The sequence below is a fragment of the Leptodactylus fuscus genome, chromosome 6 (assembly GCF_031893055.1).
Source record: "Leptodactylus fuscus isolate aLepFus1 chromosome 6, aLepFus1.hap2, whole genome shotgun sequence".
NCBI classification, from domain to species: domain Eukaryota; kingdom Metazoa; phylum Chordata; class Amphibia; order Anura; family Leptodactylidae; genus Leptodactylus; species Leptodactylus fuscus.
Genome location: NC_134270.1, coordinates 118,069,333 through 118,092,072, shown reverse-complemented (window position 1 = coordinate 118,092,072; position 22,740 = coordinate 118,069,333). Strand labels below are relative to the sequence as shown.

The window sequence follows — 22,740 nt, the reverse complement described above, 5'->3', positions numbered from 1 at the left end:
TTAATAAAGTTGAAAGTTTGAAAAAAATATCATAAAATCTTTACTATAGGACGTGGGCGGCTCAGGGTGCATGCTGGGTAACACAGTTACTAAGGCAGTGAGTGTTGAGGGAACAAGATATAAGCATAATATTTTGGGGAGTATCTTGCAGTAGCTTCTCTCCCTCTCCATTGAAATACATAAGAGCTGAGCATTCATTTTTACGGTTTGTAAAACATTGCGGTTAGAGATGAGCGAGTACTGTTCGGATCAGCCAATCCGAACAGCACGCTCCATAGAAATGAATGGATGCACCTGGTACTTCCGCTTTGACGCCTGCCGGCCGCTTAACCCCTCGCGTGCCGGCTACGTCCATTCATTTCTATGCGAGCGTGCTGTTCGGATCAGCTGATCCGAACAGTACTCGCTCATCTCTAATTGCGATATATATTGGCGCTATGCAAATACAATTATTACTATTTATGGAGGGAGCAGGGAAGATATTTGTGAGCCGAGCCAATGTGTATTACATAAGTGACAAGTTGTTTTTAGTCTATTTTTTATACATGTTTCAGTATTTTTACCAAGGAATGTATCTATGTGACACTGTCACCTACCTGTCAATAGCTGTGTCTTACAACCACCAGGAAGATGTGCTGCATGCCCAAAATCACACAAGTATGCTGTTTTCCCATCATCAGATAGGAGTACATTGTCAGCTGTAAAGAGAACAAAAGCTTAGATGGAAAATGTTGTGCAAAAATAGGATTATACAAGAAAGATGAACAAGTTGGAAATTGAGAATTGCCTGCGTAATATTAGTCATATTGAAAGAGTCCATGTATCTTTCAGATGTAACGTGCCACAGAATCAATAGAGCGCTAAAAACAATTAATAATATTCCGATGTGCCATGTGCATTACAGTCCTGTTCATTTCAATGAAGACCTGCTAAATTCCCTGCCCAGTGATTCTGCCCCTTCTGCAGCCACTGAGAACAGAGATTGTTTGCAGTGGTTACTCGTAGTAGACTTGTTGTCATCAAAGCATTCAAGTAATGCAGTGTTCACACTTGCGCCTTGACCTGTCCATCGTGATTCTGCCTAAATCCCTAGAAAAACTGCATAGGGACGGCTTGCGGGTGGTCAATTTAAAAACCCATTCATTTCAATGGGTTTTTCAAGAAAACCATCAGTGTCTGTATGCAGCCTCTCCGACGGGAAGCCGTTTTTGGTTTGTTCTTTTTTGCACTGACACAAAGTCCTGCATGTCCGACTTTGTGTCTGTGCGAAAACAAACGGTTTCACGGCGGAGAGGCCACATATGGACACCGGCAGTTTGCTTTAAAAACCCATTGAAATTAATTGATTTTTAAACTGACCGCCAGCAAGCCATCCCTATGTTTTACTGGGGGTTTAGGCGGAATCAGGGCAGGTCAAGGCGCAAGTGTGAATGCTGCATAACCAGACCTATCTGGAGCAAGGGAGTGGTCATGCTGGAACAGCAGGGGAATTTATGTCATGAATTCTGTCTATCACTTTATGCCATTCTCCTCCTTCAGGCAAATTTTGTCCACTACTGGAAAAACCCATTAAGTGTAAGTTCACCGTTACACGTCATTGAGACAGGTAAAAGGATTATTGTTAAGCGTTCAAGCTGGGATGAATTGTTAGAGTTAATTGATAACTTTTTCAAATTTTCCTATGGGACTAGGATAAAATGTTATATTACCTTTTATGTCTCCATGCAGTATATTAGCAGCATGAAGATGTTGTAGGCCTTGTAGTACTTGGCCTGTGTAATATAGGGCCCAGTTCTCTTCTAAGAAGCCACTTCTTTTGATCAGCTGTCCCAGAGGTCCGCCTGAAAAATAAAATTGACAGCAGTTTGCTTCACTTTTTCAACAGAATAATGTACTTACATAATGAAAAAAGGCCTAGGTCAGTGTTATCAGCTACCTAGTAAGATGTTTTCACATTATGTGTCTATATGAAAGAGTTGCTTATCTTGGTCAGGCATTACAATATACTGTAATAAACACTTACAGTGAAACTTCTTTGAGACGACCACCCAAAATTGCAATAAAAATTGGTCTTCTGGGGAATGACCTTCTCAAGGAAGGTGGAAAACTGAAATCTGTTTCTGAAAATGTGCTCTAAGCAAGGAAGTGATCTTTTAGAGACGTGTATATATCAATGTTATTTTCAAGGAACTTACAAATGTCAGCAGACATTCATGACTCAGGCTAGGTTAACATCTGTGCTGTAGTCTCCATCTTGGTGATCATCGAAAATTGCTCGATGAAAAATTGCTGCAAGTACGACTTTTTTGCCCAATAGTTTCAGTTAAAAAGGACAACCAGGCAATAAATCCCATTATAATCAATGGGGTCCATTGGGCATTGCTAGTATCTGCTATTTTAGAGGTCTGTTGTTCTGATCCCCTGACAGACCAGAATAACAGACTCATGAGCACAAATGCGACAATAGCGTAAATAGCATCAGTGTAACATTTGTTAAAACATGTTTATTATTTTATCTAATATGCAACATCTTATAATAAAGTTTTTTATACTGTCTTGTGTTTTCTGTGCCATGATAAGCACAAATATATAATACTGATTATTGTTTGCTAGTTGGCAGCTTACTAGCAGCAATAGTATAAACGGGTATAGAGGAGTCAGTGGCAAGTGTTATGTCAGCTAAAGTAGTCACTGTGACCGGACTGCAGCTTCACTATAAAGACACATCGACATCTCATTTTTGCCCTACGTTAAATGTATACGTTGGGGAAAAGAAGAACGTAGAAATGTAGTATACTGTGCTTTTACATTCCATGGTGTCCAGCAAAGACTGTGTAGATCAATTGTACATGTTTTTATACAGTGTAATCCTGTGGTGACAGATGCCACGATATTGCATTATCTGTATATGTCTGTGGCTCTGAGAAACTAGGAGCATGGTCTTATTTTTCCATGGAGGAAGGCCATTTCTAGAATATTTAAGATTTTTAGGTTGTAGTTTGTAATAAGTCACTGTCACTAGTCATGAACCTTACCTTTCATGTGTTTCATAAACACAGTGATCCAAGGTCCTTCTCGGACTGCCCCATACACTGGGATTAATTTTTCGGAAGGGACAGCTAGGCAGCATGTCAATTCCTCAGATCGAAATTTGCTGATATGAATCTGAGAAGAGATGAAGGAAGAGAAATTAAATAAACCAACATAAACCTGCCGTCTCATGTGTGCACAGAAGCAAGTGAGTATACCTGTTATTTACAATGAACCTGTTTCATAATGTTCTGTTAGGGCCTGTGCACACGATGTAACGTGGCGCTGATTCTGACACGTAAACTCATGTCAGAGTCAGCGCTTCAATACATAATCCCATTGACTTCAATGGGTTCCATTTAACGCGCGTAACACATTGAAATCAATGGGTTAAAAAGCCTTTGATTTCAACGTGTAGCGCGCGAAAGACAGAACCCATTGAAGTCTATAGTATTCTGTTTTGAAGCGCTGACTCTGATACAAGTTTACATGTCAGAATCAGTGCCGCATTACATCGTGTGCACAGGCCCTTACTGTGTGAGATATTCACTGTGAACTGCAATGATCTATAAAGCTTTAGCCTAGAAGTGATGAGAGTGCAAGAGAACCCTTTAGAAGAACCAGATCTATGAGCTTGCACCATTTTTGACACAAAAGTACTTTAAACATGGCATGATTTTATTGTGAGGCTAAAGTGGTACTAAACTATTTTTTTCATATATTTCATAGGACATTTATGCAGAAATCATACTCACTGTTTTTGCTGCAAATTTAAATCCAGTTCTGTTGTCCTTGCCTAAGAACACATCTCCAAAGGCTCCACAGCCCAGCACTTCTTCGCTTTTTGTCCAGTGGATGCCCTTTTTGTACTCATAATCCACCATTTCAAGTTCCTAAAGACAATTGAGACTGCAAGTTATTTAATGAAATATTGTCAGCAGTGGATTCTCATAGTAGTAGCTGTAGTCTCCATATTTCTAGTACAGTATGAAAAACAAACGAAAAATGAGCGCTACGTTTTCCCTTTTTGAAAGTGGCACATTATTTTACAATCTGATACTTTCAGTCCTGAGTAGATAAGAACTAGAGATGAGCGAGTACTATTCGAAACGGCCGTTTCGATAAGCACTCACCCATAAGAATGAATGGTAGCGGCTTAACCCCCTGCGTGCCGGCTGCGTCCATTCATTTCTATGGGTGCGTGCTATTCGAAACGGGAGTTTCGAATAGTACTCGCTCATCTCTAATAAGAACGTTTTTAGTACGCTAAGACGTTTAGTACGTCTTTTTTGTTTCATAAATTGCACAGTTTTCTAGGTCCAGAATTATGTACTGATTAATTTTGTCATACATCTTTATGGTATCTAGCGCTCCATTTTTTGACAAAAAAAAACAAACAAACGCTGAGGACCTTTTCACCACCTCCACTATCTCATCTCTTTTTTTCTTTAATAAGCACCATTTCTTTAACAGTAGTGGTAATGGAATTTTTTCTGTAATTCCCACCATTCCTGACCAATCGGTGCCTTTAGTTTTGGTGCCTGATATTCCAGCTAGACTTTGTAATGTCAAATGGTTGATGTCAAACAGAAGTCAATGGTGTTTCTGAGCTTTGACACACTTTGTCAAAGCGATATATTGGCATTGGATTCACAAGGGGATTCAGGTAACAGTAATCTATCTTTCTGTAAGGCTGGGTTGATATAATGGGTTCTGGTGATAGACTCCCCTTAAAGAATGAAAAATGGTCAAGTTGGTGAAAATGGTGAAGGGTCCTCTTAAGAAATTACAATTTTGACTTATTGCTTTGCATCAGAAAATGTAACTCCAACTGCTAGAAAGATAAATTAGACATTTTAGACCTACTTATATTGCTCCAAATGTGGTTTCTCTGTATTTGGTCTCAATGATTTAAGACAGTGATCATAAACTTTTTTTTTCTATGTAGATTGTGAGCCCACATTTTTTTCCCCTATCAGTATGTATTTGGAATATTGGAGGCAAACCACACAAACACAGGGAGAACATACAAACTCCTTGCAGATGTTATCCTTGGCAGGATTCTAACCCAGGACTCCAGCGCTGCAAGGCTGCAGTGCTAACCACCAAGCCACCGTGTTGCCCCTGATCATAAACTTATACTGACACAAAGATGAGTCCAGTATATTGTTATACCTCATTCAGTAGGATCCCTTCATTGCCCACATGTTCCTCCTCGTCGGCACTTTTCTTCCAGGATTTGACTAATGTGCACAAGTTGTGAGGTTCTCCACAGCTCACGCTATCCTTAAGAGCCCACAGTACCCCCTCTTCCACAGATTGGGTTTTTGAGTCCATATAGGAGTCGGGAAACTTAGAAGAACTCAATTTAGAGATAAAATTATGTTCAAAATCATCGAGCCCCAAGGCGGCAATAATTTCTGATAATTTATCTCTATATTGCGGCACATCTAACAGTCCGATCGATGGCTGAAGTTTTCCAGCACCTACATGGTAGATGTATTGCGATGGATTTATAAGCCTGTGGAGCGACTTTTGGTTGTCATCAGCATAGGGTTGTGATTTCGGAGGTGGGTATTCAACATTTTCTTTGGGTAGTTGGATGGAGCAGTGATTTTGCATATCATCTTTATGCCACTGTGTAGACTGAGATTCTTCATCCTACAGCAAACCAGAAAAATAATATTTTTTATATAGCAAGAACACAACTACAGCCCTAATATTACAGATTAGAATCCTATTAATATTATAAATGTGAAAGTTTGTGGGTTTGTGAGTTTGGATGTTCGGATGTTTGTTCCTCAATCACGCAAAACCCGCTCGACCGATTTGGCTGAAATTTTCCACAAACATAGTTAATACACCCGACTAAACAATAGGCTACTTTTCGTCACAATAGCGCACATACGTTTGTGCCAGGACCCTCACAAAACCCGAACTCACACCACCATCTCTGCAATCTCACACCCTTTGGACCATAGCAAGCCCCAAAATTCATATTGCCCTCTACAGCCTCGCCCCTAACCCCACACAATCACATATACATATACTTTACCACTTTGCCCCTCACCTTACCGATACTCCAGGAGGCTCTCTTTAACGCTCCGGAGCAGCCATGTTTGCCGACCCCCACCGCTCTGACAATCCGCGACACCACCCACCCATGTCAATACCCCTAGGAGGTCTAATAAATGCAAAAAAAAAAGTTTTACAAAAGTAAAAAAAAAAAATATATATATATAAAAAAAGGATTAATAATTCAAATCACCCCCCTTTCCCTAGAACACATATAAAAGTAGTTAAAAACTGTGAAACACATACATGTTAGCTATCCCCACGTCCGAAATCGCCCGCTCTACAAAGCTATACAAATATTTTTCCTGTTCGGTAAACGCCGTAGTGGGAAAAATGGTCAAAAGTGCCAAACCGCCGTTTTTTCACTGTTTTGATTCTGATAAAAATTTGAATAAAAAGTGATCAAAGCAATATCATTTCCTGAAAATGGTAGAAATACAAAGTACACCCGCTCCCGCAAAAAAAGACGCCCTATACATCCCCGTACACGCACGTATAAAAAAGTTACGGCTGTCAGAATATGGTGCCTTTTCAAAAAATAATTTTTTAACACAGTTTGGGATTTTTTTAAGGGGTCAAAATGTAACTAAAACCATATAAATTTGGTATCCCCGGAATCATAACGAAACACAGAATACAGGGGGCATGTCATTTTGGTTGCACAGTGAACGCCGTAAAACCAAAGCCCGTAAGAAAGTCGCAGAAATGCATTTTTTCTTCAAATCCACCCCATTCAGAATTTTTTCCCTGCTTCCCAGTACATTATATAGAATAAATAATGGTGGCATCATGAAGAAAAATTTGTCCCAGGAAAAATTAAGACCTCATATGACTCTGGGAGCGGAGAAATAAAAAAGTTATGGGGTTTAGAAGGAGGGGAGTCAAAAACGAAAATCAAAAAATGCCATCGGCGGGAAAGGGTTAACTTCAAATACTTCTGTCCCAAAGTCACTATGTAAAGTTTCTCACAACACCGTATATATAGCAGCTCAAATACAAATTAACTTCAACACAAAAGTCTCACGTATTCTCGCAATTACAAGACAACAAGATACAAAGTTACATTTCATATCCCATACCTTATACACAGTACGAAAACCTTACCCACGCCTGTATATACCCACTGCTACAATCACCGCAGACGAAGTCGCGGGTAACAGCTAGTATAAACATATGCTCAACTTGGCTGTTTCCAGTTGTATGGATGAACATGGACATTGTGGTTAAACAGGCTCAGAATGGGTTAAAACAGAAATGAACCTATATTCACTGATCCCTCATAGTTCCCTAGATCCTTTTGCCAATCTCTACTTCTTGTCCCTGTTGGTACACAGTAACTGGCCGCAGTGGTGACCTGCCAAAGCCCTAGTGATCAGTTGATCGTCATGGTGGCTTCCATCTAAGAAGGGGTTGTATGTATATACAGTTTTATTTTTTGCAGCACATGCAATGTTTAACTGGCCTACTCACATCCCACAATCTCTAGTATGATGTCAACTGATGGAACTTTTCCGTATGGGGAGATTACAGCCAAATCTATTTCTTACATTATTCAAGCAGCCTATACAGAACTGCACCTAATGTCCATAAGATGGTGCTCTCGTTTCAGATTCTTTCCAACAGTGGCCATGCCTTTAGATCAATCCTAGTTCCCCCAATAAAATACATTATTAGCAATGCAGAGATGTGTTTTGTTATGTCGTACATTACCTGTACAGGGATTGGTGTAAGGGTCTCCTGCTCTGGGGTGCTCTGGCTTCTTTTGGGTGATGTGGCATTGCTATTCTTAATGCTTCTTTTTCGCCTCTTTTTCTTGCCTTTTGGAAATCGCAATGGCTGTGCCAATTTGCCTTCGGTTGCATTTACTACATTATTTGGAATATGCTCATTGCATTCATTTAAACTGGAAAAAAATATAGCGTTAAAATTAGATGCATTTAAAAAAAACAGACCCCACCCCCAGGATTGTATTAGTAGGACGAGTGAGTTACATTACCTGTACTGCTTGGAAGCTGTGATATACAAGGGACCTTCCTGGGAAGTCGGGCAAATCTCTGGATTATTCTCACCTGAAATGTGATATAAAACAGATGTTTGTAGGTTTTATGTAGTAATGGGTTGGGGGGATTGACAGGAGGGATTGACAAAGATAAGTCAGTAAGGAGAACTTCTAAAGAGACTAGAGCTTCTAATATGGAGTAATAGAAAGTAATATAAGAAGAGGTTACATGAGTAATAAGGAGATATAGGGAGAGATTATATGGAATAATAGGAGTAGATATAGGGAGAGGTTATATGGAGTAATAGGATGAGATATAGGGGAGGTTATATGGAGTAATAAGAGGAGATATAAGGAGAGGATATATGGAGTAATAGGAGGAGGTATAGGGAGAGGTTATATGGAGTAATAGGAGGAGATATAGGGAGAGTTTATATGGAGTAATAGGAGGAGATATAGAGAGATGTTATATGGAGTAATAGGAGGAGATATAGGGAGAGGTTATATGGAGTAATAGGAGGAGATATAAGGAGAGGTTTTATGGAGTAATAGGAGGAGATATAGGGAGAGGTTATATGGAGTAATAGGTGGAGATATAGGGAGAGATTATATGGAGTAATAGGGGGAGATATAGGGAGAGATTATATGGAGTAATAGGGGGAGATATAGGGAGAGATTATATGGAGTAATAGGGGGAGATATAGGGAGAGATTATATGGAGTAATAGGGGGAGATATAGGGAGAGATTATATGGAGTAATAGGAAGAGATATAGGGAGAGATTATATGGAGTAATAGGAGGAGATATAGGGAGAGGTTATATGGAGTAATAGGAGGAGATATAAGGAGAGGATATATGGAGTAATAGGAGGAGATATAGGGAGAGGTTATATGGAGTAATAGGAGATATAGGGAGAGGTTATATGGAGTAATAGGAGGTATAGGGAGAGGTTATATGGAGTAATAGGAGGAGATATAGGGAGAGGTTATATGGAGTAATAGGAGATATAGGGAGAGGTTATATGGAGTAATAGGAGGAGATATAGGGAGAGGTTATATGGAGTAATAGGAGGAGATATAGGGAGAGGTTATATGGAGTAATAGGAGGAGATATAGGGAGAGGTTATATGGAGTAATAGGAGATATAGGGAGAGGTTATATGGAGTAATAGGAGGAGATATAGGAGAGGTTATATGGAGTAATAGGAGGAGATATAGGGAGAGGTTATATGGAGTAATAGGAGGAGATATAGGGAGAGGTTATATGGAGTAATAGGAGGAGATATAGGGAGAGGTTATATAGAGTAATAGGGGGAGATATAGGGAGAGGTTATATGGGGTAATAGGAGGAGATATAGGGAGAGGTTATATGGAGTAATAGGGGGAGATATAGGGAGAGATTATATGGAGTAATAGGGGGAGATATAGGGAGAGATTATATGGAGTAATAGGAAGAGATATAGGGAGAGATTATATGGAGTAATAGGAGGAGATATAGGGAGAGGTTATATGGAGTAATAGGAGGAGATATAAGGAGAGGATATATGGAGTAATAGGAGGAGATATAGGGAGAGGGTATATGGAGTAATAGGAGGAGATATAGGGAGAGGGTATATGGAGTAATAGGAGATATAGGGAGAGGTTACATGGAGTAATAGGAGGAGATATAGGGAGAGGCTATATGGAGTAATAGGAGGAGATATAGGGAGAGGTTATATGGAGTAATAGGAGAAGATATAGGGAGAGATTATATGGAGTAATAGGAGGAGATATAGGGAGAGGTTATATGGAGTAATAGGAGGAGATATAGGGAGAGGTTATATGGAGTAATAGGAGGAGATATAGGGAGAGGTTATATGGAGTAATAGGAGGAGATATAGGGAGAGGTTATATGGAGTAATAGGAGGAGATACAAGGGAGAGGTTATATGGAGTAATAGAAAGAGATATAGGGAGAGGTTATATGGAGTAATAGGAGGAGATATAGAGAGAGGTTATATGGAGTAATAGGAGGAGATATAGGGAGATATATGGAGTAATAGGAGGAGATATAGGGAGAGGGTATATGGAGTAATAGGAGGAGATATAGGGAGAGGTTATATGGAGTAATAGGTGGAGAGATAGGGAGAGATTATATGGAGTAATAGGGGGAGATATAGGGAGAGATTATATGGAGTAATAGGGGGAGATATAGGGAGAGATTATATGGAGTAATAGGGGGAGATATAGGGAGAGGTTATATGGAGTAATAGGGGGAGACATAGGGGAGGTTATATGGAGTAATAGGAGGAGATATAGGGGAGGTTATATGGAGTAATAGGAGGAGATATAGCGAGAGGTTATATGGAGTAATAGGAGGACATATAGGGAGAGGGTATATGGAGTAATAGGAGGAGATATAGGGAGATGTTATATGGAGTAATAGGGTGGTATATAGGGAGAGGTTATATGGAGTAATAGGAGGAGATATAGAGAGGTTATATGGAGTAATAGGAGGAGATATAGGGAGAGGGTATATGGAGTAATAGGGGGAGATATAGGGAGAGGTGATTGGTGGAATAGTTGAAAACTAAAGCTGAAACATGAATGTAACATATTATGTGAGACAGGAATGAAATATGTGTCAAAGAAATTAATATTATATAATATGAAAAAAAATCTTACATTCAGGTTGTGCTATGATGGAGATTCCCAAGGCAGGGCTCTCTTTAGTCTCTGTGGCTGTTCCCTTCAGTAGCAGTTTGGCCCAGTGTCCATCCTTATTCTGGAGAAGAGCATTGGTTATTCCTGATTCTGTTGTCTTTTCTACTGTCTCAAGAGGCTTAATGAGCTTGTGGCAGTGTAGAGGAGTCTTGGTGGAGACGGGCTTCTGTCCATCATGGCAGTCTATGGCCATGTTTGTTTTCTATAGCTTGAAAATAAATGATAGTATGAGAAGTGCTGTATTACAATAGACAACAAGTTACTTAGAGGTGATACTGTTTTACATGTGCCTCTGTACTTTTTCTAGTATAATCTAATGTCCATTTACAATGAATGAGCAGATATCACTTTTAGCCAATCAGAAAATGGTGTATCATGTTGTACTACCATGAAATTTTCACTGGAGCAATATGGGTATAAGATGAATAGAGTTAAGAAGAGAAAAACAAATTAGGTTATTATTTGGTAGAAGAAACAACCATTTATGCCTCTTATACCATGACAGGGTTTGTAAATATGTTTTGGAAAGCCGATTTGCATATTTTTCCCATAATCCCCCAGTGGAGCGAAAAAGGCTTTTGTAAGTCACCATCCGACTGTGAAGGTGATCTCTCCTTAAGGAGTGATATTATCCCAAGAACCAGGGTTTGTAACATAATTGTCTGCATGAAACAATAGTTATTTCTTTGGGTTTGACAGTAAATCCTAATGGGAACCTGTTCTAACAACTTCTCCCTCGTCTTAGTAAACATGGTAATTCCTATAGACAAGTGCACATATTGCTAACCAATTTATGCACTTCCCTTATACTGTGATGTAAAAACATTGGCAGAAATATGATAAGCTTGGACAGGTAAAGCTGGCTGAACTAGTTTCCTTATGTCACTGCTGTAATATGGTAATAAAAAGCATGCGGTTGAAGACAGATTCACTTCTCCATACTCTACTCCATACTCTAGCAGAGGACTTCATATGCAGTTTTTCCCAGTATGTGGTTCAAATACTTCTTCTTAAAGTGAGTCTGTCCTTACTTACAAGCATTCAAAACTGTTGGCAGACCTAGGTAGGGGCAGGGGACAGATTGTGAAACATTTAGTAATACTTTATATGAAAAGAAACTTTAAAAACCAGAACCATTCCCTCTTGTCCCATTTTGTTAGGGGACAACATGGTGAGTTACCTGGCATCTAAAGCAGCCTAATTTAATCCTTGGAATTCACCTTCCTCACCCCTAAGCATGGCCCTGCTTCACATCAGGGGTTCTCACTACTAGTATTTAATGTACGTGGCTCTCATCTGTCACAGGATGAGAGCTAAGGACATTAAATGACCTGCAGACAGAGCCCTTTCAATTGGGTGTCCGTCTGCATTCACATTCACCCCATGTAAAAACCATCATTTTTTATTTTTCTGAAGGAGGAAAAAGTTGCACATGTAGTCATGCATCCATTGCAAAAGTAAAAAAAAACATGACGGACAAAAGTGTTTGACATTTCTTTCACATTATAGTCATTGGGAAGTGACGCAGATCAAGGGGCTCCGTCTGGGTCCATTACTGTACTACAATTAATTTCTGTAAGGGCTTTAGTAACAGTAGTGCAAAGATACCCTTATACATCTATTTAGTGACCAAACACATACCCTGAAGAAACATTCTCTCCCCCCTTCCGTATGTCTTTGGAGTATTAGAGGAAATCCATGCAAAAATGGGGAGAACATACAAACTCCTTGCAGATATTTGTCCTTGGCAGGATTTGAACCCAAGACTCCAGCGCTGCAAGGCTGCAGTGCTAACCACTAAGTCACTGTGTTGCCCTCCTGAAGAAACATTCTGTTAGTTTCAATTGAATTAAGATTTTGTGTAAATCTGGACAGTGCCCGGCAAGCACACGAACCCCATTATAGTCTATGGGGTCCGTGTGCTTTTACAGCACAGTGCTTGCAATTGCCTTTGTACTCCATTCGGGGGGTCTCCATGCAGACTCTCCCCGGACGGAATACAAAAGCAGATGTGAACAGAGCATTAGAGCCAAATATCAGTCTAAAACAAGCTCAAAAAGGAAGCTGAAGAAATTAATTGAATGACAGTTAAATGAAAGAAGCAATTCAGCATTTCTTTTTCCCTATACAGTGCAACATAAGTGATTATTGTAAACTAAATATACAGAGGCTGTAGTATATGCTTTGTGTATATCTGTTACAGCTTATTTATTCAATTTATGAGTTGCACAACTTCTTTTCACAACTGTCAGTTGTTCCCATTCATACATTTTGGCATAGTTTATATTTCCTTTTCTTTTCTACCTTGGCCCAGACTGGCCTGAAAACATATTCAGAACATGTCTGTGCAAACAAGATTCCCATCATTTCTATCTCCTGTCACTGCCCCTCCATTACATAATCATGCCTCCTTTTGTGTCATAGCTTCCCTCCATAGAATCCCTCCTTTAAAACATGTGGACCAACTTCTCATTTTGGCATTTAAGGCTAAGGACCCACGTTGCGGAAGTGCAGCTTTTTTTGTTGCAGATTTTGTTGTAGTTTTTTGAGCCAAAGTCAGAAGTGGATTCAGCAGAGTGTAGAAGTATAAGAACTTCCTATGTGTTTCCCATTACTTTTGTAGCCACTCTTGACTTTGGCTCAAAAAAACACAGCAAAATCTGCAACAAAAGAAGCTGCGCTTCCACAACTTGGGGTCTGAGCCTAAAGGTTAATTTTCTCCTTTTTGACAATGAAGAGCAGTCATTGAAGGAAATCAGAAAGGCAATCAAAGAAGTATAATCAGAATCAGTGTGTTGAGAGAGACCTGTGGGCCCCCGGCTTATGGGCACAGTTGCAATGGTAACTGCTGTAATCACTGAGTATTTATCGGCCCCTCAAGTCTCCTAGCCACAAATGTGACGTCACCTTCTGCACCAGATTCAAGTTGCAATCCTGTTGTCTGCCATCTTCAATCCTTCTTCCCAATGATATGGTTTCCTTAATCCAGCCCATTTGAATCACTAGATATGTTTCCATCCTGTCTCTAATACCTCCTGCTTATGATAGTCTTCTCCCTTTCAGCTCTCACAAGCAGGAGGAAAAGGAGAGCAGTATGAAACTACAACTTTCAGAAATACATTAGAGTTTCTGCACACAGCACTCACAGATATGGATGGTATAAGTAGAGTTTTAGAACTCTGCAGCTCAGCATTGTATGGGAATATTTACTTTCTCATTACACTCTTGCCCCCTTATATAGTAAAGTTATGCTACCATGTGATATACTGTATGGTAAAAAGTAACTGATCATAATAACCCACATCTTTGTTTCCTGCAAAAAGACCTGGGTAGATTCAAACCCCTCACCCCACTTCTGCAGGTCTTATCAACTCCTTGCCATATTCATCACCACTTCTGGGGGTGACTTATCATCTTACTTCATGCAAGTGGCTGTTTTGTTGCCCAAACATACTTGGCACAATGCAACCCTGCAAGAGTACACATACTGTCCTCTACAGTTACCCCAAAAGAGTGCCAACCACAGTGTCCATATGTGTATAGATGGTAAGGCTGAAGACATCAATGTAACATTATTAAAGGTTTACTACTTTCTGATTCTTAGACATGTTTACCGTAAGTCGCCTTCCATAGCCTAAGAGCATGTATACACTAAGCCCGCTCACATCATATACACACAGGCACACTTACTCCATCAGTAAGGGTGCTTGAAACTTTCAGTTTCTGTGAGAAGGTGGATGAAGCCTGCCAGTAACAGGGCCTCCCTCTTCCATGCTCGCCTGTCTCCGCCTTTCAAGCCTCCCTTGCTGTTCCCCTCTTCTTTTCCCGTTATTCCTTGGCAAACCTTATACTCTTGGCTCCCTTTCATTTTATTCGTGCCCTATATCCTCTTTCTTTCTATACATAGCTGCTTTGTTTGCGCTGTTTTTCACTGCCGTGGTTAAGATTTTGGATAATTTAAAACCTCATATTTTTACTTATTATATTGCAAATCTGACTGTAGCTCCTGGCTGTCTTACCATGGCCTGTATCTCTATTTATAGGTTCAGCTAACAGAGTAACGGCAATATAGGAGAACTATAAATTCCTACAGTCCTAGAAATGATTAGGACACTACTGAGGGTAAAGGGTAATGGTATATCTTCCATAAATACAAGAGTTGTTCCCTATATTGGTTGAATTTGGCAATAATGGGTGGTTTGTACATACAGATATATACAGCCATAGGTAACACCACACAAAGAGAACCTTTGACCACTTTCACCAGCTCAAGCTTTCGTTCCTTTAGCCTCTTCCCGCCGCAGGAATTTTTCAATTTTCATTTTTGACCCCCCCCGAAAAAAACCCCCTTCTTTTCTGTTTACCCAATGATGGCTTAATGTTCCCAGAACAAATTGCACTTCATAATGGTACCATTTAATATTGTGTATGATATACTGGGAATCCACAGAAAAAGTTAGAATGGGATGGAATTGTTTTCCGTACAGGTATCATAGGGGCAGAAAGTCCGCAAAGGAAAACACTGCGAAATGAAAAATGCAGCGTAAAGAAAAACATGATGTGTCTCTCCCGCGTTTCTTTTTTTTTTTTTTTCTGTTCTTTGCTATCTGAGGCCTTAGCCTAAAGGTGAAGTTTTACCATCAAGAGACCCTTAGCATGTAATGTAATGGATAGAAATAGATGTGGCTGTAATTAACATCTGGAAGTGAGACATGAAGAAGTTAACAAAGTGCTTAAACTACGCCTTGCACTACCGCCCTCCCTCCCCCGCTCTCTCTCTGCCTTCTAGGCTAGATCTGCATTTCTTGAGAAATGTTTTTTGCGATTCTGAAAAGTGTATCTGTGTAATAAACAGGAAGCAGGAGGCAGAGAAGCACTATACACGGTGGCATTGCCTCAATTGGATTTTCTCAACCCAAAAGATATTCATAAAACTGATGTAGTTTTTAAGCATGTAATGACTTCTTAGCAAGTGTTAGTGATCTAACTCTATCCAGTGATCTTATTGCATCATTGCAGTGGTTGGAACATTTCACTTGCCTAAATGTCTCATCAGCCAGAAGGGGCAGCGTCTACAAAATGAGGCTCTGACTCTGGAGGACTTAAAGAGGACCTTTCATGTCCTCGGGCACATGTGGGTTTATAGACTGCTAGAAAGCCGACAGTGTGCTGAATTCAGCCCAGCTAGACTGTCAGGAGCGCTGTTCTGACAGTAAGGAGATATCGGTAACAGCACCAATATCTATCGCCCCGGGGCACATAACGGGAAAGCCGACAGTGCACTGAATTCAGCACAATTATATAAAACTGTATGTGCCCGAGGACATGAAAGGACATGTAATACTACAAAGTATTACACATTCTATATAGCCTGCAACATGTATATAGTGTTTAAGATGCTTCCGCCATTTAGTTGACCTTTGGGGTGGAGAGAGGGGGCTATATGTAGTAGTAGAAAAACAATGGACACAAGCTAACCACATTAAACCAATGTAATGTTTTGTTGCTACGCATTATGGTACATATATTATGGAAGTATGAATGCATGTTTCTACACTTTCCACAAGTTTCTCTTAGGTTTGGTTTCAATCCCTGCACTTCTTCTCATGTAACTGTATCCAGGGCCCTCCTCCGCAGTGTGCTGTAGACCACTGCTTCCCATTGCCAGGCTCAGCGGTATGGAGATTAGTCAGCAGGACAGCAGGATATGCTTCTTATGAGTAAGTGACTCAGAATGCCTGGGCCTCTAAATGACCCATCTTTTTCAGCTTTCAAGCTTGGTAATGAAAAGCAGATCCCGGCTTCCCTATAGTTTATCATTAAAGCCGTCTTAAGCCGTGCACTGACAAACAGCATAGGCTATAGCATGATATATACAGTGACGGCTTCACAGGTTCAATTAGGTGGAGAATTGATCATTTTAAGTGATACATTGACACCGACTAGATAAAAGTCAGCCATGTTTGAAGTTTTCACCCGATAATTGGACAAACAATACTTCCTTCTTAGAAATAATCTTTTATTCATGAACAATCGTCTCAAGAAAAGAAACATTCACAGAAAGATTGTTTATCCCTTTCTCAGTGTTTAGCCACTTTTAGTGTATGGCCACCTTCATATTCGTTCACAGATCCGACCTATAATCCTTTGGCTTGACTGTCACATTGTAGTCTATGCTGCAGAACTAGTCCTTGCTTAGCCAACACATCAAGCCTCATGTGAACGGCCAGCTGTAGATTAGTAGATACAACTCTCCCATGTTTGTATCATGTAGCATCGTGAGTTTGGAAAGCTGCTTTTACATTAGTGTACATTACGCTGGTTTACATGAAGCAACTGGCAATAACTTATTTGTGAACAGTGACATCTTTATGGTGAAGTCTACAGCTTAGGAGCAGAATGCTAGCTATATTCTTTTCTTACACTGAGAGGAGCCTTGTGCTTTTCTACTCCCCTGCTGTCAGACATTAGTAACTGCAATACTGACTAGTAGGAGAATTTTCTGCTAGAATTGCTCCTTTTAGGCTGGGTTTAGACAGGGTTTTTTGGACCGGAATTTGACACGGAGGCAGCCTCAGATTCCGGACCATTAAACGGGTAGCCGCGACTGGATGCCGGTGCAGTGTACTGACATCCAGTCGTGGCACTCCGCTCCGGATTAGGCCCAAATGCATGGGCCTAGTTGGGAGAGAGTGTCTTCAGGCGGATGTCCACGGCTGAATCAGAGGCGGAATCCGCCTGAAGAAGGGGCATGTCGCTTCTCTTTTACGCAAGCGGTAACAAAAAAAAAAAGAAATGACCGGCTCCCATTGATTTCAATGGGAGGCGTTTTTTTGAGCCGGATTCTGACGTGGATTCCACATCAAAATCCGGCCCAAAAAAACCGGCCTTACAGTCTAATGACCAAGTCAAATAGGAACATTTGTTCCTGATAATTGGTGTGTTAAAGGGCATGGCTGGACTGTGTGACAACTGCATGTAGCCCCAATGGCTGCACAGTTCTACTGGTAGGGCTAAAGTAAGACTACGTAACAATCTTATTTTCAGAATCAGACAACTATTGAGCACCATGGGAAACACTTGCTGGTTGGCAGATTGCACATCGCATGTGTGTGTGCCGCCATTAAACAGTCAGCCAAATAGGGGAGGAATACCTGTTTATTTTCCTTGTCATTCTTCCAGGCTAGAATTTTGGCCAGTGGAACAGCACTTTAACATTATCAGGAGCTCTTTTTAATTCTTAGCAGTTTGATAGAGATATCATATTTTCTAGGTTGTCCCTAAAAAATAGGCAATTAATTACCAAGGTACAGGGAGTTTTATTCTATTATTCTTATCTACAACTATATGCTGTAGGTCCCTGTAACAGGACCGCAGAAGATAAAACCCAGTTATGTTTGTTTGCCCAGACTTTTAGGTGAGCGTGTATTTACACTGAAACCAGATATTACACTCTCTCAGGCTAGATTCACACCCGAAGGGGGACCCACACAACAGAGAGCCCGTCTGCTCTGAGGTTACGCGCGGACCCCATAGACTATAATGGGGTCTATTGAGTTTCCGCTGTTTTTATACTGAAACCATGCAGAACTTTTCTATCTGCGGATGTGAACCTAGCCTCATTGCATGTTATGAGTGTATATATAGTGTTTGTATGTGTATTTTAGAATAATTAGAGCTACTATCTCATTGGTCACTTGTGTAAATGTACCAAGATTATTTGTCCTGCTCTTTGCAGCAATGAATCGGAACAAATGTTACTATGAAGATTTGTTTGCCCACTCTTCAGCCTGTCGAAATAGCCATAGGCCTTAGGTGACACTCAGTGTATGGAGGGATCCATGAAAATGGACAAAAATCGGACATGACCTATATTTTGATGGTCCATGACAAAGGACCATCAAAATAACGGTCATGCGAATAGCCCCCACTGACATTGTGATTAATGCTAATGTGACCATCGTTATTCACAATTATTCACAATCGTGTGACTATAGCCTCATGCACATGATTCTGGAATGGGACATGTTGTCAATTTAAGGGCTTATTCACATGTCATTTTAAAGCTCATATATGTTTATGGGTCTATACACACGTCTATTTTCATGTCCACCAAATGGACAAACATAGAGAATGCCAGTTTTTTCAATGGCTTTATTTAAAATGGTCTGTCAAAAAAAAGTATGTGACTAGAACCATAGACACTCATGGGTTGTAAAACGACCTTAAGCTACATGCACACGGCTGTGTTCTTTGTATGTGCTAGATGTGTTTTTAACAGATACCACACTGATCCATTTTTTTCTTTATCACTGGTCTGTGAACCTACAGGCTAAACTCAGGACAAGGCCTATTCCAGACTGTTTTGCAGTGTAGGCTCGTTGTCTATGTGCCATTTTCTCATACACTTGTACATGCACACATTTGTGTGCATGTAGCCTTAAGGATAGGGATAAACTATGATCTTGGATGCAAGCTGAGATTTTCAGTATCTGTAGCAGATGACACTGTAAGTTTTTACATTGAGCTGCACAATAGTCATATACAAACATTGTGATACAATTCAAATCAATGAGTGGATCATTCTATTGTTCTGATAGTTCAAAGAATAGGTATCATGGTATAAGGTACAGCCCAAATCAATAAGGGGATCATACTATTGTGCTAACAATTTAAAGGAATAGGTAGTATGGCATGAGGGGCAAACCAAATCAATAAGGGATCATAATGTTGTGCTGATAGTTCAAAGGATAGTCATTATGGTATAAATGTCATGGTATGAGGGACAATCCAAATCGGAAAGGGATCATATTATCGTGTTGACAGATCAAAAGATAGGTCAATTCAATAAGTAATCTATATAAGCTTTCCAGCTTACCAGTACCCCACTGCAACGCGAGTCACCATGCACATGGTAGTTCATCATAATGTTCAAGTTACAATGGCTATTTGTGTCTGATCTAACAGTCTTTGTGTATAGTTGTATATTTTGTAATGTTATTGACAATTGGTTGGATTGTCCCTCTGACAACCTGTTAACGCTTCATGTTTATGACCACTTTCGATGAGGACTTAAAGGTGCAGGCAAAACTGTTAAAGTTTAAATAAAAAGATGCATGCTCTCCTGTCCCCATTGTTCCAGTGTCGTCCTGCGCCTCCCAGTTCGTCTGCTCTACCAGGTCTGTTCCAGCATTATGCTGAAGCCGCTGATTGACCAATACAGTCACAAAATTGCTGAGGCCAATAAGCGGCCTCAGGAAGAGGATCAGTGATGTCACAGGTAGTGACATTCAGGCCCTTCAGTACAACGCTGGATGACGCCGCTGGAGCAGATGAACCAGGTGGCAGGGGAGGACACCAGAGCAACAAGACAGGTGAGTATGCTTTTTTTTTTCAATGCCCCCAGCTTATTTAAACTTTAAAAGAGTTGTCCACTTTTGCCTGGACAACCCCTTTAACAGTGTTCCAAAGAACATGAACTCAATATATTTACGAGTATTTATCTTATATAGAGGTATAATCACATGCTACAGATTTGTGAAAGTAATTGGGTTTGGAAGAAAACATCCATTTCAAATGAAAGGATTCGCATTTACAGAAATTTCTGCAACAAATCTGCTGCATGAATACACCCTAGTAGTCACTTACTAAGCTTAGCAGCATGCAGTGCAAGGCCCTATAGAGGTTGGTCAACTACAACTCCCAACGTGCCCGGACAAACAAGAGGCCCTTAACATGTATCTGATTGGAAAAGACAACCGCCAGCATGTCCTAACAGCAGCTAGGAAATTGCACATTGGACACTTAGTATGTATGTCATATGACATGCTGAGATTTGTAGCTTTACAACAGTTGGACAGTCTCACATTGCAGATTTCTCCTCTGGAGCATTGTTTGATATGAACATGTCGTAGCCATGTTTGTTGATATCATGTCTAGTCTGGCACTATATAAAGAAGGAAGCAGGTGCAAGGTGCAAACTTTACAACAACGGTCACTATTTCATTAAACAAGTGACTTTACAGGGTGAACACCTGCTCCATTCACACTTACTAGTCAACTCAATTATGGCATGTTCACACCAGGCAGATTTGCTGCAGACATTTCTGCAGGTGAATATCCGTCTCATACATCTGAAGGTGTCTGAATTTTTAGAAAATTCATTCAGGTGTATGGTACAGTTGCTGAAATTTCTACAAAAAAAATCTGTCATATGACTATAAAAGACAAATGGAACATTTTATAAGAAGGAATATGGTGTAAGAAGAAGCAAATGGCAGTAAATGGAGCAGCCTACTGGACTGTTATGTCACCTGTGACCCGCTCAGTGGCATGTATCCAAGAAAATAAATATGTTATAGGTGGTGGAGTTACATGGGTCTTGCCATAAGCTAGACCTCTCTATATCAGATAGGACTGACACAGTTTTGTTGATATGTCCAGAATGACATTTCAGATATGTTTAACTGCATCTGTTTCAGGGCCGACAATAAAACCAAGACAACAGGATACAACTATGCAAATATTTTTAAGGAGCATCTTGCAAATATAGCCAAAAAGTATAATCAAAATTGCAATAATAATTCCTGTCCTAACCAAAATTAATTCTACCAATACCCATATATATGTTTTTTGACCTCAAACATTATTTCTGTTGCCATTTCTATGTTGTTAGTGCATGTGTTCTCAATGCATTGTTAGTGTATACGTTGTTAGTACATTGTTAGTGTATGCATTGTTAATGCACTGTTAGTGTACGCATTGTTAGTACATTGTTATTGTATGCATTGTTAGTAAATGGTTAGTTTATGCGTTGTTAATGCATGTACAAAAATGCATATATATCATGTATATTCCAAAAGCTCTTTTAAGAAAACAGTGATAAAACGAGAAGGGCACCATATCATTAGTCACGTACACCATCAAGCATGTATGCCTACATGAAAGACTTAACCGGGATTTATAGATCAACCATAAACAAGCAGCCATTATAGGGTGCATCTATGCATCACGTCACCTTATGGAATTGAAGGTTTGCCTGCTCTGTAACAGCAGGTCAAAAGTTTTGGCGTCAGACATTTGACAAGTCTGTATGGACTGCTTTTCACTTGCATTGTCGATGATCGGTCAGATACACATAGCTAGGCCATACAAAGTCCTCTTGTATCTGCCGTACCCTGATTATTATGCCCGGGATCCAGACTTGCAGTCACACCCACAACCACTACCGCTCTTACCAGTTTCTGTTTTTGCTCCTGTGCCTTTTCTCTCTTTGAACTTGTCACTTGCTTCCTTCTGAGACTCTTCTCACTCTGTACATGCCTCCAGCCTATACCCTTTTCCCTCCCACCCCCTTAGTGCTAAGGATACAGCCAAAGTTTAAAGTTTTTTTTCTTTTTTCCTCCCTCAGCTTCACACAGTCCTGTCCCTCCTCCTCCTCTCATATGTGATGATCTCACTCTCCCCTGCCCTCCCTGCTCATGACCGTGACCTTATTCTTCTCTCTGATTGGCTCACAGCCTCATGGAATTTCCCGGCAAAGGCTAAGCTTCCAAGAAGACACCAGCCAATGGCTCTACAAGTCTGGGTGACCCCTAGTGGTTAACACTTTAAAACTTGCTACAAAAGGTTTATGAACAAGTTTATGATTTTTTTTTTCTGTAGACTGAAAGGATAAGCATGCTGCTCTCATGATGCAACATGAAATGGTTCCTCATACAGTTTGTTACACATTTTACAAGCGGAACCACAAAAAGTAACTAATACTATAAACATTTTTCAGCCGTCTCTTTTACAGAGATCTCCCTTTATGTGCCATGGTGATTCTCTGTGGCTCACAACTAGGCTTAAAGCGACTAAAAAAGTGAAATATAAAAAATTGAGAGTCTTCGGTAGTTGATACCTTTTTTAATGGCAACTAAAATGATGACAGATTA

General features: G+C 40.1%; 1 protein-coding gene across 1 annotated transcript in view; it reads right to left on the bottom strand.

Moving 5' to 3' along the window:
* MAP3K14 (mitogen-activated protein kinase kinase kinase 14) overlaps window positions 1–22,247 on the bottom strand; it is a 30,326-nt gene extending 8,079 nt beyond the window's left edge. The window contains exons 1-9 of the mRNA XM_075277138.1: window positions 22,042–22,247; window positions 10,766–11,012; window positions 8,102–8,174; window positions 7,816–8,008; window positions 5,206–5,691; window positions 3,786–3,923; window positions 3,036–3,165; window positions 1,710–1,841; window positions 597–698 (exon numbers count right to left, since the gene is read on the bottom strand). Of these exons, the coding sequence (XP_075133239.1) occupies window positions 597–698; window positions 1,710–1,841; window positions 3,036–3,165; window positions 3,786–3,923; window positions 5,206–5,691; window positions 7,816–8,008; window positions 8,102–8,174; window positions 10,766–10,997 (1,486 nt within the window). The 5' untranslated portion in view covers window positions 10,998–11,012; window positions 22,042–22,247. The remainder of the gene's footprint in view (window positions 1–596; window positions 699–1,709; window positions 1,842–3,035; window positions 3,166–3,785; window positions 3,924–5,205; window positions 5,692–7,815; window positions 8,009–8,101; window positions 8,175–10,765; window positions 11,013–22,041) is intronic.
* Window positions 22,248–22,740: the final 493 nt, after the last annotated feature.